We start from the raw sequence: 18,491 nt of genomic DNA on the forward strand, positions 1-18,491 counted from the left end.
GCAACAAAGACCCAAGGCAGCCAAATAAATAAATAATTTTTTTTAAAAAGTCATTCTATTTTCCTAAAAACAAGACAAAGAAATGCTACCAGTTGCCTCATTCCTTACAAAAATTTGTCATTCCAATAAACTATACCCAGGAATCAGGGGGAAAGTGGGTGTGAAAATCACAGAAACATCACACAAGGGAACAATTGTTGCACTGGCACTCTAAATGAGGATTCAGTGCTTATTTGTAACCCATACATGGAGACACAAAAAGAATGGTTAAAAATTTTTCTGTAGGCTACACGTCAAGTAAAAAAGTTTATTTCTAACAAAGAAAGGCCGGATTTTAAAAGTTAACATTTTCCGGACTTCCCCGGTGGCATGGCGGTTAACAACCCACCTGCCAATGCAGGGGACACGGGTTCGAGCCCTGGTCTGGGAAGATCCCACATGCCGCGGAGCAACTAAGCCTGTGCGCCACAACTACTGAGCCCGTGCTCTACAGCCTGCGTGCTGCAACTACTGAGCCCGCGTGCCACAACTACTGAGCCTGCAAGCCACAAATACTGAGCCTGTGTGCCTAGAGCCCATGCTCTGCAACAAGAGAAGCCATCTCAATGAGAAGCCTGCGTACCGCAATGAAGAGTAGCCCCTGCTCGCCTCAACTAAAGAAAGCCCGCATGCAGCAATGGAAACCCAACATAGCCAAAAAAAATTAATTAATTATAAAAGAAAGAAAGCAATGTCTCTACGTGTATAACTGGGTCCCTTTGCTGTACAGTAGAGATTGGCACAACACTGTAAATCAACTATACTTCAATTCAAAACTACAAAAAAACCCCACCATAACTAAAGTAAAAAATACAACTAAATATCTGCAATATACTCTAAACATTTAAAGAACTTTTATTACTCTAGGAGACAACAGAAAAAACTAACTGAAAAATGAGAAAAAAAAATTTTTAAAAACCATTAAAAAGACCCTTGAAAATATAAAAAGATGTTCAACTTCACTCACAAAAAGAGATACCAAATTAAAATTAACATGGATACCATTTCTCACATATCAGGATTTGCAAAAATTCAAACGCCTGACGCCACTCTCTTGGTGAGGCCATGAGGGAAGAGGCACTCTGGCTTCACTGTTTACAAGAATTCAAAATCGTGCAGACTCCCATGGTAGAGGCACGAATCTAACAAAACTATGTATTTTAATTTACTCCTCAACACAGCAACTCTAATTTTAGAAATTTACCTTTAGCATACACCTTAAAGAAATAAGACAATACATACGGCACAAGGTTATTTATCGCAGCTTTGTCTGTAATTCTAAAATAATGGCAACTATTCACATTTCCAAGTATAATGGAGCACTGTGAAGGTATGACCACCAAGAGTTTCCAGGAAAGATTAAGCAGAAAAGGCAAAGTATAAAAGAGGGAAATAAAAAAATATGCAAACACCTACATGTTTTGGCAAAAAGAAACACAGGAAGGATAAGCCAGAAAACAGTAAGTTTATTCTATAAGGAATGGGGAGATGGGAATAGAATGAACTCATGAGGAAGTATACATTTTTTGGAAGCATACATTTTTTGAAAGCACATTAGAATTCTACATATTCAAAATATAAAACTGGGGAGATCCCTGGTGGTCCAGTGGTAAAGAATCTGACTTACAATGCAGGTGACACGGGTTTGATCACTGGTCAGGAAACTAAGATCCCACATGTCACGGGGCAACGAAGCCTGTATGCCACAACTACTGAGCTCATGCGCCTCAACTAGAGCCCGCGTGCCACAAATTACAGAGTCCATGCGCTCTGGAACCCACACGCCACAACTACAGGGCCCACGTGCCCTGGAGCCTGTGTGCCACAACTAGAGAAGAGAAAACCCACACGCCACTAGAGAGAAGCCTGCACACCACGACGAAGAGCCTGCACTCCGCAATGGTGACCGTGTGTGTGGCAACTAAGATCTGACTCAGGCAAATAAATAATAAATAAATCTTAAAAAATAAATATATATAAGATTAAATCAGCTTGGATGGGCAGAGGGAGAGGAAACACCAAAACTGAAAACAAACTGAAAGAAATAAACCTTTAACAATACTTCAAATAAGTAACAACCACACTGAAGGGAGGGGAAAAAACGTTCATCCAGGTAACTCACGAACACACTATTTGCCAATATATAATACACCCTCAGTCTTGGTCAGGGCTAGGGGAGCAGGAGAACCACAAACATATCTTGAACTCTTTTAGTACTTTTGTTTATGATAGTGGCAGGGGCAAAGCAATTCTGAAACTAATTTGAACATATTCATGAACCAGGTAAATGTGTTGATGCTGGGAGCCAAGATTCCTACTCTCAGAAGAAGAGACATATAAATATGGAGTAGAGGAGGGCAAAAAGGAACACTGTGGGGACAGATTAGAACTGGAGGTATCATTATGGCCTCATTATTTCTAAAATATATATATTATGTGTATATGCACGTATATGTATACTCAACTACTGTCTGCATTTGAGTTTACAGATACATAATAGCTCTGAATAGAAAGGACCTAGAAGCAAAGATACTTCAGTAGCACTGAGCATACCTGTACCCAGATCTTGGTCTCTAATACCTTTTCCTACTGAAAGAAATGAGAGCGCCTCAGAGAAACACCTGATTCTAGGCATGAGGAATGGAAGGTACTAAATGAACCTGGAACATCCTACTATGCCCTAAAGGGGGTGCTCAAAAATGACAAGTGCTTGTCACAAGCCAAGGACTTCCCTGGTGGTCAAGCGGTTAAAACTTCGCCTTACAATGCAGGGGGTGCGGGTTCGATCCCTGGTCGGGGAGCTAAGATCCCACATGCCTCATGGCCAAAAAAACCAAAACATAAAACAGAAGCAATACTGTAACAAATTCAATAAAGACTTTAAAAATGGTCCACATCAAAAAAATCTTAAAAAAAAAAACCAACAAGGATGACAAGCCAGCCTGAAGGGGCTCCCAGTGGCCAAATATGAAACAACTTCAGCACAAAATACTGAAGTAATGAATTATTGAGCACTGAAAAATTACAATTCCATGAATTCACACTGACAACAGACAGATAAATAAATAAGTAAAAGAGGGAAAAGGAAGGGCTCTTGCTTACAGAACTCTGAAAGCCAACTGGTAATTGTGGAGGGAAGGGCTGGAGTGGAAAAGTATTGCTGTGTAATCATCAAAGAAAAGACTGGTTCAGGCAAGAATTCTAAGTGGATGCTAAACCTGGGTGACAGAGGGAGGATTTTGATGAGAAGGAGGATATCTTCATGGTCTAAAGAATCTTTCACAAATTGTTTATAAGTTGCAAATGGAGGGGAAAAGTAACCATACAGTGGAGCCATCACAGAACACCTTAACTGGGTGATTAAGATCACCAGTGAGGAGGGACTTCCCTGGTGGTCCAGTGGTTAAGACTCCATGCTCCCAATGTACAGGGCCTGGGTTCGATCCCTGGTCAGGGAACTAAATCCCACATGCCACAACTAAGAGTTCACATGCCACAACTAAAGATCCCACATGACACAACGAAGATCCCACGTGCTGCAACTAAGGCCTGGCACAGCCAAACAAATAAATTTTTTTTTTTTTTTTAAAAAAAGATCACGGGCTTCCCTGGTGGCGCAGTGGTTGAGAGTCCGCCTGCCGATGCAGGGGACACGGGTTCGTGCCCCGGTCCGGGAAGATCCCACATGCTGCGGAGCGGCAGGGCCCGTGAGCCATGGCCGCTGAGCCTGCGCGTTCGGAGCCTGTGCTCCGCAACAGGAGAGGCCACAGCAGTGAGAGGCCCGCGTACCGCAAAAAAAAAAAAAGATCACCAGTGAGGAGCAGATGGACACAGCATGCCTGCCAATATGATGCCCTGAGAAGGACACATCACTCATGCAGCATTCTAAGTAGACTGCAGAAACTGAATCAACCACAAGGAAAGATCAGAAATTCCAAATGAGAAGTATTCTTTTGAAATTCAAAAACATCGTAAAAGGCAAGGAAACACTGTGGTAATGTTACAGATTAAAGGAAACTAAAGTGACATGACAGAGGAATTCAGTAGCTGGTATTAGACAGAATTATGTAACAGGAAAAAAATGGGTTTTTTTGTTTTGTTTTGGCTGCACAGCACGTGGGATCTCAGTTCCCCAATCAGGGATTGAACCTGGCCCCAGCATTGAAAGCGCCAAGTCCTAACCACTGGACTGCCAAGGAATTCCCCAAAAAATGTTATAAAAAACATTTTAATCAAAATGGATTAAATGTAAGACTGGGTACTATAAAACTCTTAGAGGAAAACACAGGCAGAAAAACTCTCCAATATAAATTGCAGCAAGATCTTTTTGGATCCACCTCCTTGAGTAATGAAAACAGAACTAAAATTAAACAAATGGGACCTAATTAAACTTCAAAGATTTTGCATAGTAAAGGAAACCATAAGCAAAATGAAAAGACAACCCACAGAATGGGAGAAAAAAATCCGCAAGTGAAGTGACCGACAAGGGATTAATCTCCAAAATATACAAACAGCTCATGTAGCTCTATGTCAAAAAAAAAAAAGCCCAAAAAATGGGCAGAAGATCTAAATAGACATTTCTCCAAAGAAGACATTCGCATGGACAAAAAGCACATGAAAAGATGTTCAGCATCACTAATTATCAGAGAAATGCAAATCAAAACTATAATGAGGTATCACCTCACACGAGTCAGAAAGGCCATCATCAAAAAATCTACAAACAGGGCTTCCCTGGTGGCGCAGTGGTTGGGAGTCCACCTGCTGATGCAAGGGACACGGGTTCATGCCCCGGTCCGGGAGGATCCCACATGCCGTGGAGCGGCTGGGCCCGTGAGCCTTGGCCGCTGGGCCTGGGCGTCCGGAGCCTGTGCTCCGCAACGGGAGAGGCCACAGCAGTGGGAGGCCCACATACTGCAAAAAAAAAAAATCTACAAACAATAAATGCTGGAGAGGATGTGGAGAAAAGGGAACCCTCCTACATGGTGGGTAGGAATGTAAATTGGTACAGCCACAGTACAGAACAGTATGGAGGTTCCTTAAAAAAACCAGAAATAGAACTACCATATGATCTAGCAATCCCACTCCTGGGCATATATCCAGAGAAAACCATAATTCGAAAAGATATATGTACCCCAATATTCATTGCAGCACTATTCACAACAGCCAGGACATGGAAGCAATGAAATGTTCATTGACGGAGAAATGGATAAAGAAGATGTGGTACATACATACAATGGAATACTACTCAGCCATAAAAAAGAATGAAATAATGCCATTCGCAGCAACATGGATGGATCTAGAGATTTTCATACTGAGTGAAGTAAGTCAGTGAGAAAGACAAACATGTCATATGATATCACTTATATGTGGAATCTAAAAAAAATGGTACAAATGAACCTATTCAGAAATAGAGTCACAGATACAGAAAACAAACTTATGGTTACCAAGGGGAAAGTGGGGGGATAAATTGGGAGATTGCTATTGACATATACACACTACTATATATAAAACAGAAAACTAATAAGAACCTACTGTATAGCACAGGGAACTTTACTCAATACTCTGTAATGACCTATACGGGAACAGAGTCTAAAAAGAGTAGATATATGTCTATGTATAACTGATTCACTTTGCTGTACAGCAGAAACTAACACAATATTGTAAATCAACAATACTCCAATAAAAATTAATTTTAAAAAAATTACTGGGTCAAGTGGCAACACTGGAATATGGATAGTAGACTAAAATATTGTGTCAATGTTAAATTTACTGAACTTGATTACTGTGCTTATGTATGAGAATTTCTTATTCCTAGTGAACACACACTTACTGGAGTAAAGGCCCATTATATATGCATCTTTATCTCAAATGATTCAGAAAAAACATATTTATAAACAGATATAGACTATAAATGATAAATCAAAATGGGAGTGAAATGGTAACAGGCAAATCTAGATAAAGGGTATACAGGTATGCCATGTACTATTCTTTTTCTTGCAACTTTTCTGTAAGTTTGAAGTTATTTCCAAATAAAGTGTTTAAAATTAAAAAAAGACTAATTTTGGTTAATCCCATTTTCCTCATATGGAATCTAAAGCTCAAAGGCTGTCTTTCTGAAAGTCACACAAATTAGAAATAGGTTGAACCAGGTCTAAAATCTAACATTTTGATCCAATTTAAGTGCTCCTTACATGATATAGAAGTCAATAAAGATCATGTAAAATCACCCATGGAAAGGAGCAGAGCTCCCTATAAAAATACTGATTCCGGGACTGGGATGGGAAAATTACAAAGGAGTTTGGGGGGCTTCCCTGGTGGCGCAGTGGTTAAGAATCTTTCTACCAATGCAGGGGACACGGGTTCAAGCCGTGGTCTGGGAAGATCCCACATGCCGTGGAGCAACTAAGCCTGTGCAACACAACTACTGAGCCTGCGCTCTAGAGCCTGCGAGCCACAACTGCTGAAGCCTGTGCACCTGGAGCCCGAGAAGCCCACACACTGCAACAAAAAGTAGCCCCCACTCACCGCAACTAGAGAAAGCCCGCGCGCAGCAACGAAGACCCAACGCAGCCAAATATAAACAAAAATTAAATAAATAAATTAAAAAAAAAAAAGGAGGTTGGAACATCTTTTTGTGTCAGGAAGTAGGAGATATGCAAAAATGCATCAAATAATGCCAAAAGGTCACAGGAGGTGGCTTAAAGGCGTTCCCACTGGCCAAATTTAGACAATTCATCAAAATGAAGAATGGTAGTAATGTCACTGCTGTGTGAATGCATAGACCACAGACACACATAAAGGAAGAAGGGAAAGCTTGTCCCTGCTGCAAAATGCCAACTGCAAGCACAGACGGAATGGATAGAATTAGAAAAGCACCAGTAATAACTTAATTCAGTCACAGAAATTATTAATGGATGAGCAAACCTTCAGACACAAATTCAATGAAGAAAAGTATATTTGTGTAGTCTCAAAGTATTTCCCTATAAAATATTTTAAATGTCAATGAGAAAAATGGTAATGTTACAGTGGGAAAACCAGGCAGACAGTACCTTCACAAATGATCAAAGTATGAGCCATAATGGGAAAAATGGATAATATGAGGCTGCCAATATGATGCACTGAGAAGGACACAATATTAGTTATGGAGTACTGCAGCCAAAAATACATAGCCTGAATATAAGGAAATACATGAACTAAAATTCAGGGACATTCTAAAACAACAACAACCGGCCTATATACTTCTAAAATGCCAGTGTCATAGAAGAAAAAAGAAGGGCTGAAAGTTCCAGATTGAAGTAGACTAAAGAGATGTGACAACTAAATGCAGTGTGTGATCCTGAACTGGATCCTGGATCAAGGGAAAAACTAAGTATAAAGCTTATTATATCAGTGGGACAACTGGTGAAGATGTAATATGGGCCCTGTACCAGGTAATAAATTATTTAAATAATTAACAACAGGGGGGACTTCTCTGGTGGTGCAGTGGTTAAGACTCTGCACTCCCAATGCAGGGGGCCCAGTTTCAATGCCTGGTCAGGGAACTAGATCCCACACGCATGCCGCTAACTAAGAGTTTGCATTCCACAACTAAGAAGCTCACATGCCGCAACTAAGGAGCCCACAGGCCACAACTGAGGAGCCCACCTGCTGCAACTAAGGACCCCGAGTGCTGCAACTAAGGAGCCCACGAGCCACAACTAAGACCTGGTGCAACCAAATAAACATGAATATATAAATATTTTTTAAAGATAATAACAACGGGAATCTGGAATAAGAGTATAAAACAGTACTTTGTTTTGTATTATTCCTACACTTTCAAAATTATTTCCACGTTAAAAGTTGAAACCATTATAATAGAAATGATTCGTAAGAGAAGTCTGTATCATAATAAAAGCCACGAAGGCACTGCTTCCAGCCTTCCTAAATGACATCATCAACGATGTTCAACTCCACTCCGAACACTCTCAACTTTCTCAAACCACAATCGAACTTTCCTTTGGGGTCTCCTCAAACATCACTGCAGATACCTGATCTAAGACCTGGATAATGAGGTCTTCATGACCATAGGTATCTCTTAATAGTATGACAAGAAAGGAAGAATCATCGTTCTGTATCTCTTTAAAACATTGCTGTTGAGAACAGCTAAGAAGGGCTATTAAGTTATGTAAGAATAAATTTTGTTTTAAAAAGGATCTTTCACCTTCCATGGCTTTTCTGGAATTGGTGGATCTTCAATTTCCACATCAACATCATTACTATGGACCCAAGTATCATAGCTGTAAAGAAAATGAAAAAAGGAAAAACAAATTAGAACCCAAATTCATTCACGGAAAAGACTTTGATCAAGAGGTAAAAATACATTTTAAAAATGCTATTAGGATCCAGTAATAACAAATTATCACATACTTTTGTCTCTAACACTCTGACAAGAAATCTCTTCTGCAGAGGTCTACAGTAACCTTCACGTCGTAAAACCCAAAGTTTAAAAGCCTCAGTCCACAGAATTTCAACATGTTGATCACTCCTCAAAGCACTTCCCTTATTTGTCCTCTAAGACAGTACTATCATCTGGCATTCCTTCTAGTCACAAGCCTCTCTCTTCAGTCTCCACTGCCAGTTTCTCCTCTCCTCCCAAACCTCTTCAACACTGGAAGGCCCCAAGTTTCAGTTTTTGGAACAATCCTCTGACCTATTCATCCTCTTGATGATCATCTCATGCAGTTCTATGCCTTCTAACATATACTGATGACTTGAAATCTCATACCTGCCCTATTCTCTGAATTCTGCACTCATAAATTCAACTGCCAATTCCACATCTCTCATTACATGTCTAATAAAGCTTTCAAACCCAATACTGATACACTCAAAATTCAACATATAATGCCATCCCAACAATATGATCTAGCCAATCATCCTCCTCTCAGGAAATGCCAATTCCACTTTTCCAGTTGTTCTGGCCAAAATACTTGCAAGATATCCTTGACTTCACTCTCAATTACATCCTATAATCAAACTATCAACAACTTCTACCACTTCCACCTTCAAAATATGTTTAGGATCTATATAACTTCCATGTTGACCCAAAGGCCCTGGGAGTCCATTTTTCACATAGCAACCAGAGCAATCCTTTAAAAAACTAAGTCCAACTGTTCAAAACCTTCCAGCTCCCACCGAACTCGGAGTTAAAAGTCAAAATCCGTACAGTGGTTTGCCAAGGCTTCATGATCTGCTCCTATGACCTCATCTCCTAGTACTCTCCCCTCACTCATGTTTTATTCGACCCACCTGGGCTTTAGTGGTACGCTTTGACTATCAGACGGTGGCCACATCATGCCCTTTACATATGCTCCTCATTACCCATATATCCATCTAGCCCACTCCCTCCTATCTTCACATGTCTTTGCTCAATGGTTCTCTTATCAGAGAAACCCAGCTCACTGATATAAATCACTCCCCCTACTCCACAATTTTGAAATAAGCATAAAATTACCTACCAAATTAAAACTTTATCAGTGCTCCTATAAATTATTATAAAGCTAAGTGATATCTAAATGAAATATAAGTATAGTAACAAGCATTGGCTTCCTTTAGCCACTTCTCAGAAGTCAGCTGAAAAGCATTTGGAACAAGTACAGCTCAACAGACCTATTAACAGCGCTCTGGTAAGTTTTCTAGGAACATTTAAACATGAGTTGGAGAAAAAAAGTTCCTTTGCCAATTAATTAACTATTCCAGGTAAAGACTGCAATGGTGAGTAAAAAAAATTAAAAACCTTATATTCTTTAAGTCTTGACAAGAAAATGTTACAATAAGAAGTGAGGGCACAAACTATAGTTAAGAAAGTGAACTAACAAGGCCCCTTGAGAAGGCAGGACATGAGCCAGCCATTATAGTTTATTTGATACATAAACAAAAGGCTAGCAAACAAGCTAACATGTCTTATAACGTGTTACTATAAAATTCATTTCAATCCTATACTTTATGTAGTTTGTCATATATTTGAGTTTCCACTGAAGTGTTTCAAAGGCAAGCTGAGTTCCTGTAATAGTTCCTATGATACTGAAAAGTTTGTTTTAATAGTGCCATGAATACCTAAAGCCTCGAAATAAGAAATGTTCTCTAGAAAGTATTTACTTAAATATTACTAATTAAAAAAAAATGTTAGTTCATGTAAAGTGGTCAATTATGGTTCAAAAAAGGTTGATAAGCAAGCTGACTTGATTTGGTTCTAATTAAGTCAACTTGTATGATAACTGTGAATATATTCTTAAAAATTTGAAGATATCTAAAGACATATTTCTTCCTCAAAAAATATATTTATAAGTAAAATAAAGTCACTCAAATAGATTAACTTCAAAACAACACATAACCAGACATTATATGTCTCCTGATGAAGAACACACACCTATGCAAGTCTTGTTCCTTCCCTAAACTGAAATAGATTCTGATCAACTCCAGAGAATGGAGAAACATGTTCAAATACATCACAGTGATGCCATAAAAAATTCCACACTGTGGTAAACTCTGCAGGACAAACAACCTGGTTTCTTAAGTAATACACTGTAAGGCGGGGTGGGCTTCCCCACAGGGAGAACCTATAAACTGAAAAATACTTAAGAAACATATCAACTAATCACAAGATGTGTTTAAATTCTAATTCCAACAAATACCAATCTTATCAATCAATCAAATATATCATATGACAACAATGACTTGATATTTGACATTAAGGAATTCTGTTAATTTTTTTAGGTTTGACAGTGGTATTGTGCTTATTTTTTTTTAATGAGTCCTTATCTTTCAGAAATACATACTGAAATATTTATTATTGAAATATTGAAATGATATGTTTGGGATTTGCTTCCAATAATATGGTAAGGCTAGAAGTGGATGTGGATACAGAGGAAAGAAGACTGGTCTGACATGAAAAACCCACAACGGAGAGTCTCTCCACTTGAAAATAGTGAAATGAACACTTAAACAGCTCTACCGTAGGTTTAAGAAGATGAAGTACATGAAAGGTTATCCTTATTCCTAAATGCCCCCTATGCAGGCATAATTTTAATTAAACAATAACCACCATTCTCACTGACATTTGTTCTTGTTTATAATATTCTTTATGCACATTTAGATACTGAAACACTGTATGAGTTATGATATATACTTCATTTTAGACATAAAATAACTTCATCTGTAATAGAATGGCATAGGTATTTTAAAATAAATAAATAAAATAAAACTAACCAGTCATAAAATACCCAGAAGAAAAATTCATTTCTTAAAGGAAACAAATCTAAATTAGCAGTCTAATACCATACTGAAGGACTGTTTTGGCAAACACAGCAAACATATCAGTTTAAGATAAATAAAGCCTGTGACTTCACTGAACTCCATAACTTAATAAATAAGGAAGTCAGTAAGAGAATACTCAAAAGAAGTGAGTTCAATGACTGAAACAAATCAACAAAATTTTCGCTATTCAGAAAGCAATACTATATATAAATAACTCTGGCTTGCACTGACAAAACTCTTTATACCAGATGTAAGGACATATCAATATTACCTGTCTGGGTAAAACCCCCAATGCACTAACACCTGTTTGTCTTTTCTCATCACAGGTCTCAACCACTCTTCTGAAAGGGAAAAAGAAAAAACTTTAGTCAATCTGACAAAACAAATGAATAAACTATTACTTAGACTTAACTTTTACCTAGAGTTTTTGGTTTGCTAGTAAGCTCCTCCCCAAAATCCTTCCTCCTAATTGAATGTTATCTGCCATACTAAGGGGAAGTTTTTCAGCTGTGTATTCAGACTTACTAGATTCTAGGCCTATTATCCACCGCTCTTGACAAAACCAACTGTCTACTTTAGTATTTAAAATATTCTCCCCTCCCATCCACCTGCCTATTTGTCTCCAGATCCATCCAAATCAGTATCACTATATTCTTTACTGCCTCATTTCCCATATAGAACCTCTCCTCCCTTTTTCTGTGAAGTTCTGCAATTACTACACATCGTTCAAGGTGTAAGTCATGCTTCATCTCCTTGATGAAAGTTTTACCAACTATTCTTTTTCCTCCAGATCCACTTTCTCTGGTGTCCTATAGCACTTTATAGTGCTACCTCAAAGGTTTTAACAGTAATACTATTTTTATTATTCTTTAATGACTTCCTATCTGTTAATATAGTCCTCCCAACAAGAGTGTAAACAATATGATCACATAATGTAGATATTTTGATTTCAAGTTTCCTTACCAAAGATAGGTGCAAATTTATATAATCACATGATTCTTGTTGATTTAATCACAGTTGAATCACATCTCCATTTCAGTACTTGGGATGATTCCTTTGGTAGTCTAAATTTAGCTTAGAAAACTTGATTCTAGTACTAAAAGGGAAATGATGAGGTAAGCCCCTTGAACCTCACATAATAGCAAAATAGAAAAACTAAGTGAAATCAGCCAAGTAAAACTGGCTTCTCATTGCCAATTTCAACATGAAATAGCCCCACATTCACTGACTAAAGCCATGAAGGCCACATGCCTATGCCCTTTTTTAAGTATCCAACTGCTCACCTTACTATCGTGAAAGAAATCAGGCCCTGTTCCTTAACCTGATATCCCAAGATGGCCAAGGAAAAAGTGAAAAGGCCAGTGGGCCTTTCAGAACTCGCTCTGTATAAATAAAATATACTGAGACTCTCTAGTAAGAGCTGTCTTTTACATAGAATACAAAATCTATCTCAAAGGTTGTGCAGCTTTAGGAGGTAAAAAAAAAAGGATATCTATCCTTTCTACAGCTGACTTTTATAAAGATTGTGACACTGACTGTCTTTGAAAATTTTCTCAGTAGCAGAAATAACTAAAAGTTAGAGATGTGAATTCACACTATTCCCGGAAATGACAATAAGTTACACAGAATCAGTATAAAAAAACTTAATTTTACAAGTACAATTTAGTCCAAACTCAGAATATATAAACAGCTCTTGCAACTAACAATAAAAAGACAAATAATCCAACAAAAAATAGGCAAAGGGCCTGAATAAACATTTCTCCAAAGAAGATACACAAATGTCCAAAAAGCACATGCAAAGATACTTGGAATTCATTAACAATTAGAGAAATGCAAATCAAAATCACAAAGAGATACTGACACTCACTAGAAAGGCTAATATTAAAAACCAGGAAATAAAAAGTGTTGATGAGGATGTAGCAAAATTGGTATCTTCATACAATGCTGATGGGACTGTAAAATGGTACAACCACTTTGGGAAACAGGTTGGCAGTATCTCAAAATGTTTAACATAGAGTTGCCAGTATGACTCAGCAATTCATTGTCTAGGTATAAACATAAGAGAATTGGAAACATAAGTCCACACAATAACTTGTACATAAACATAATGTCATTATTATTATAAATAAATGTCCATCAACTTTCCATTGGCTAAACAAAAGGTAGTATATTCATACAATGGAATGTTATTTGACCATAAAAGGAAATAACACACAGGAAGTGACGTCAGCAAAGTGGCAAACAGGAAGGCTCAGACTTTGTTCCACCAGAGACGACTTAACAATATACTATCCAGAAAGCCCGGAAACCAATTAAGAAGTCGCACTACCCCAGGGAAGCTCGAAGTCGAGAACAGCTGCACTGAAACAGTAAGAAAAGTCATTTCATATCAACCACAATTACAATTCCCCCAAGCCAGCAGAGCTCAGCAGGATCACGAGGAAAAGCTCAGCTCTCAGCTTCTCCCTTGGGCTGAAAAGAAGAACGGATGTGTGTTCAACGTTCCTACTTTTCAGGGGGCTGCCAAGGGACTAGTTTGTCTCACCTGCCTTGGAACACTAATGGAATTGGCATATTTTGGATGTGCGGTGGTCACAGAGAAGAAAAAAGAGCTCACAGGTTTACTGTAGCACCAGAGAAACACAGTGCCACAGATGGCTGGCTCAGCTTGCTGTGATGAGGAGAAAGCACACAGAACCCAACTTCTTCCTTGGCAGGGAAAAATTAGAGGGAATAAACATCCAGTGTTCTGGCTTTTAGGTGGGCTGCCCAAGGGACAGGTTTCTGTCTTAACTAACTCAGAGTGCTGATGGGGAACCAGCATACTCTGGAAGCCTGGGCACCCCAGAGATCAAAGAGGGTTCACTCAGTGGCTTGCTGCAGCAACAGCAAACTTGTGGTACAGCAGACAGACACTAGAGAGAGCAAGAGATTATAAATTCCTGAAAGAGGAGCCAGCAAACCTCTCTAACTGAGAAATTACATACTCAAGCCCAGAAACTGTTTGAGGGATGCCAGGATCTCAGGTTGAGCTGACTGGTGAAGGTCTTCCCCTGTACAAAGCCAGACCATAAAGACTGGGAGATGTGCCTGTTTTTTCAAACGCACAAAACAAACAAAGCAGAAGGGACTTCCATGGTGGTGCAGTGGTTAAGAATCCGCCTGCCAATGCAGGGAACATGGGTTCGAGCCCTGGTCCGGGAAGATCCCACATGCCATGGAGCAGCTAAGCCCATGTGCTACAACTATTGAGGCTGCGCTCTAGAGCCCTCGAGCCACAACTACTGAGCCCGCGTGCCAAAAACACTGAAGCTCGTGCACCTACAGCCATGCTCCGCAACAAGAGAAGCCACCACAACGAGAAGCCCATGCACCGCAACGAAGACCCAATGCAGCCAACAAACAAATAAATAAAAAAACACAGCAGAAAATAACAAGACACAGAAAGAGAAAGGGAAAATGGCCCAATCCAAGGAATAAAATGAATCTCAAAAGCCAACCCTAAAAAAACAAAGATCTATGGATTACCTGACAAATTCAAAATAACCGTTTTAAAGAGGCTCAAGGTACTAAAAGAGAACACAGTTAAACAACTAAACAAAATTAGGAAAACAATATATGAACAATATTAAGAACATCAACAAAGAGACTGAAACTATAAAAAAGAACCAAACAGAAATTCTGGAGTTGAAGAATATAATAACAAAACTGAAAAATTCTCTAGAGGGGTTCAACATCAGACCTGGCCAACCAGAAGAAATAAACAGCAAACTCAAACACTGGTCATTTGAAGATACATGTATATGTATAACTTTATCACTTTTCTGTATACCTGAAACTAACGCAACATTGTTAATCACCTATACTCCAATATAAAATAAAAAATTTAAAAAACCTGGCCATTTAAAACTATCAAGTCAGATGAACAAGAAAAAAGAATTGTGAACAGATAAGAAAACCAAAGGGACTTATCTGTCCATCTAAATAATTTATTTTGAACAAGATTTAGTCTGTTTTCCTCTTCTAAACAGTATGTCAATTTTTAAGAATTCTCTTCATTTATTTTCTTCTCTGAGGAACTACATATTCCTTCTGCTAAAACCAGTAATTCAACCTATGTTCTTAAACCAAGCCCTTTATCCCTACCAGGTCTCAACTCAACTATGTGCTTCAATTTACTTTTGCTCTGCCCAGAAATACACTGTAAAGCCACCACTGAAAGACAAAACCCAAACCGTCTGGTGGGTGCCATCCTCCGCTTTCTTTTCCCTACCACAAATCCTGGGAAACCAGCGATATTCCACCAACTCTACAACTTGCTCTCATTTCCAAGTTACTGAAATTTCATTCCCAAATTATTTCCTGACTGACCAAATGCCCTGTCTTAGGCTTCACTTTGATTTCTTTGTAGAAAAATTCCACTGCCCACCTCATTTGTTCGGAAATGCTTTCCTTTCCTTATTTTCCCTTGACTGTTAAGATATGGACCATCCTGGTTTGCCACCTATCTCCTTTACTCTCCTGATATATGAATTTATCCCATCCAATGATTAACATACCCCCTCACTCAGCAATTTAATTCAGAGCTTCCCAATGGGTCCTGTTCTCTAACCAGTCTCCACGTATCTGATATCCCAGAAATCAGCTCCCAGGAAAATTTTCCTACTACAGCCATAGTTGCAAGCTTCTCTTCACCAAAATCATCAAAATTTGTCTACCCTCTCCCTCATTCACCAAATAAAAACAAGCCTCTTTAAACCAGACACAGGTCCTCTCACCTACCCACTTATTTCCCACTATCTAAGACACACAGCCAAACTTTGCCATTTGCTTTTCCTCAAATTTCATAATTTATTGCCTCTATGCTCTTGCTTAATTTGTACCCCCTTCTAGCATGCCATACTCAAAATATTACGAATATTTTAAATGTCACCTTTTATTTTAAACTTAACTAATCTTCATAAAAGGTATACCGCATTTGCAAGGGTTTTACAACATGGTTTGTAATGTGTTGTGGCTGGTATTGTTATCATCTGCACACTTATCTAAAACAGTACCTGTACGGAGCCCAACAGAGAGCTTCACTGAGAGCCAACATTTACCTGACAGCCAGTTATTCTAAGGTAAATCCTATAGTGTGAAGAATCACATTTTACATTAAAAAATAACTTCCAATATATTAAAATTAAAATTTAAATGCTATCTCCTAATAACTCTACTACTGATAGCAATACCAAGCAAGCATTAGTATATAGTAATCGAGGCTGTACTAAACAAAGGAGAAAAACAAAACCAGCATGAATAAGGAATCATTAAGTATCTAGATGTAACAATTACAGTTCACATCTTTTGTTAAAAGGCAATTTTTTTTCCCAAAAAGTTCACAACCTACATGTTTTATACCAGCCTTATTAGTGAAAAAGAGTCAGCCAGCAACAGAAGGCTATCATAAACAGCTATTCACCACCTCCATCTAGTGGAAACCGATTGCTATTACCTAACAGGAAAAAATCTGAGAAACCATCAATTAAACACTGAAGGCAGAGTGAAGTTTCACACTTTATAAAAGCATCATAGTCATAGAGCTAAAATTATGACTGTTACAAATAAAATCAAGCTTTCAGCATCAAAACTGATGATGAAAAGACTTAAATGTCACAGATAAAACTATACAACTCTTAGAAGAAAAGACAGTTATAAAACTTTATGACACTGGATTAGCCAATAGTTTCTTAGGTTTGACACCAAACACACAAGCAAGCAAGCAAGCAACCAACTAATCTAACCTCTTACAACTGTTTGTAATATCTGTTGGATCTGTAGTGATGTCCCCTTTCCATTCCTGACATTATTCTTTCTCTTTTTCTCATTTATTTGCAGCACGACTTTAACAGCCTTATTAGTTTTTTCTAAGAACCATTTCTGAGATTGCTGATCACCTTGCTATTGTATATTTTCTACTCCATAAACTTTTGCACTTATCTTTACTATTTATTTCCTTCTTCCTTTAGGTTTAACTTGCTGTTGTTTTCTAATTTATTGAGATAAATTTCTTATGGACCATTGATTTTTCAGTCTTTCTTTTTTCCTAATATATGCATTTAAAGATATAAATTTCCCTCTGGGCACAGCTTCAGCTGCATCCTACGAAATTTAATGTTCTCGCACTTTATTATTCACTTCATAATTATTGAGCTCCAAAGATATTCTATTTCTATTGTAATTTCTTCTTTGACCCAAGGATTATATGGCAATATATTTCTTAATTTTCAAGCATCAGGGATTAACTCGTAATCTTTTTGTTACTGACTTCTAGCAAAACTGCACTGGTCAGGAAAAACACTCAGCGTCAGGTAATTAGCCATTCAAATCTGATATAATTTGGCTTCTTATATAGATGTCCTACACGGATATGTGGTGTTTACAAGAAGACTTGATCCCTAAGAGATCTATTTCTCAATCTAAATTAATTAACCTTGTTAGTTAATTCATAGTTTGTTTCCCAACTTTCCAACCCTTGAAAGAACGGTTAGCACAAATCAGTTTCCATAGATCTAATGAACTCTGGCCAATGACAAAATCAACTTTTATGATAGCACAGTTGGAGATCAGAATCTGAACCATTATAAATTCACCAAACTAAAATATTGCTGAGGGCTTCCCTAGTGGCGCAGTGGTTAAGAACCCGCCTGCCCGGCTTCCCTGGTGGCACAGTGGTTGAGAGTCCGCCTGCCGATGCAGGGGACGCGGGTTCGTGTCCTGGTCCGGGAAGATCCCACATGCCGCGGAGCAGCTGGGCCCGTGAGCCATGGCCGCTGAGCCTGCGCGTCCGGAGCCTGTGCTCCGCAACGGGAGAGGCCACAACAGTGAGAAGCCCGCATACAGAAAAAAAAAAAAGGAATCTGCCTGCCAATGCAGTGGACATGGGCTCAAACCCTGGTCCGGGAAGATCCCACATGCCACAGAGCAACTAAGCCCATGCACCACAACTGCTAAGCCTGTGCTCTAGAGCCCACGAGCCACAACTACTGAAGCCCACGCATCTAGAGCCTGTGCTCCGCAACAAGAGTAGCCACCGCAATGAGAAGCCCACACACCTCAACGAAGAGTAGCTCCCCCTCCCCGCAACTAGAGAAAGCCCACGTACAGCAACGAAGACC

General features: G+C 38.8%; 1 protein-coding gene across 7 annotated transcripts in view; it reads right to left on the bottom strand.

Moving 5' to 3' along the window:
* Positions 1-18,491, bottom strand: part of SMARCC1 (SWI/SNF related BAF chromatin remodeling complex subunit C1) — a 181,255-nt gene that overhangs the window by 120,418 nt on the left and 42,346 nt on the right. For all 7 annotated transcript variants that reach the window (XM_089919220.1, XM_089919222.1, XM_089919219.1 and 4 more), the window contains 2 exons: positions 11,603-11,672; positions 8,240-8,315 (listed from right to left, as the gene is read on the bottom strand). In XM_089919220.1, coding sequence (XP_089775346.1) covers positions 8,240-8,315; positions 11,603-11,672 — 146 coding nt within the window. The remainder of the gene's footprint in view (positions 1-8,239; positions 8,316-11,602; positions 11,673-18,491) is intronic.

Source organism: Delphinapterus leucas, chromosome 10 (assembly GCF_059928025.1).
Source record: "Delphinapterus leucas isolate spDelLeu-1000000601 "Yukka" chromosome 10, BTC_Dleu_Yukka2, whole genome shotgun sequence".
NCBI lineage: Eukaryota > Metazoa > Chordata > Mammalia > Artiodactyla > Monodontidae > Delphinapterus > Delphinapterus leucas.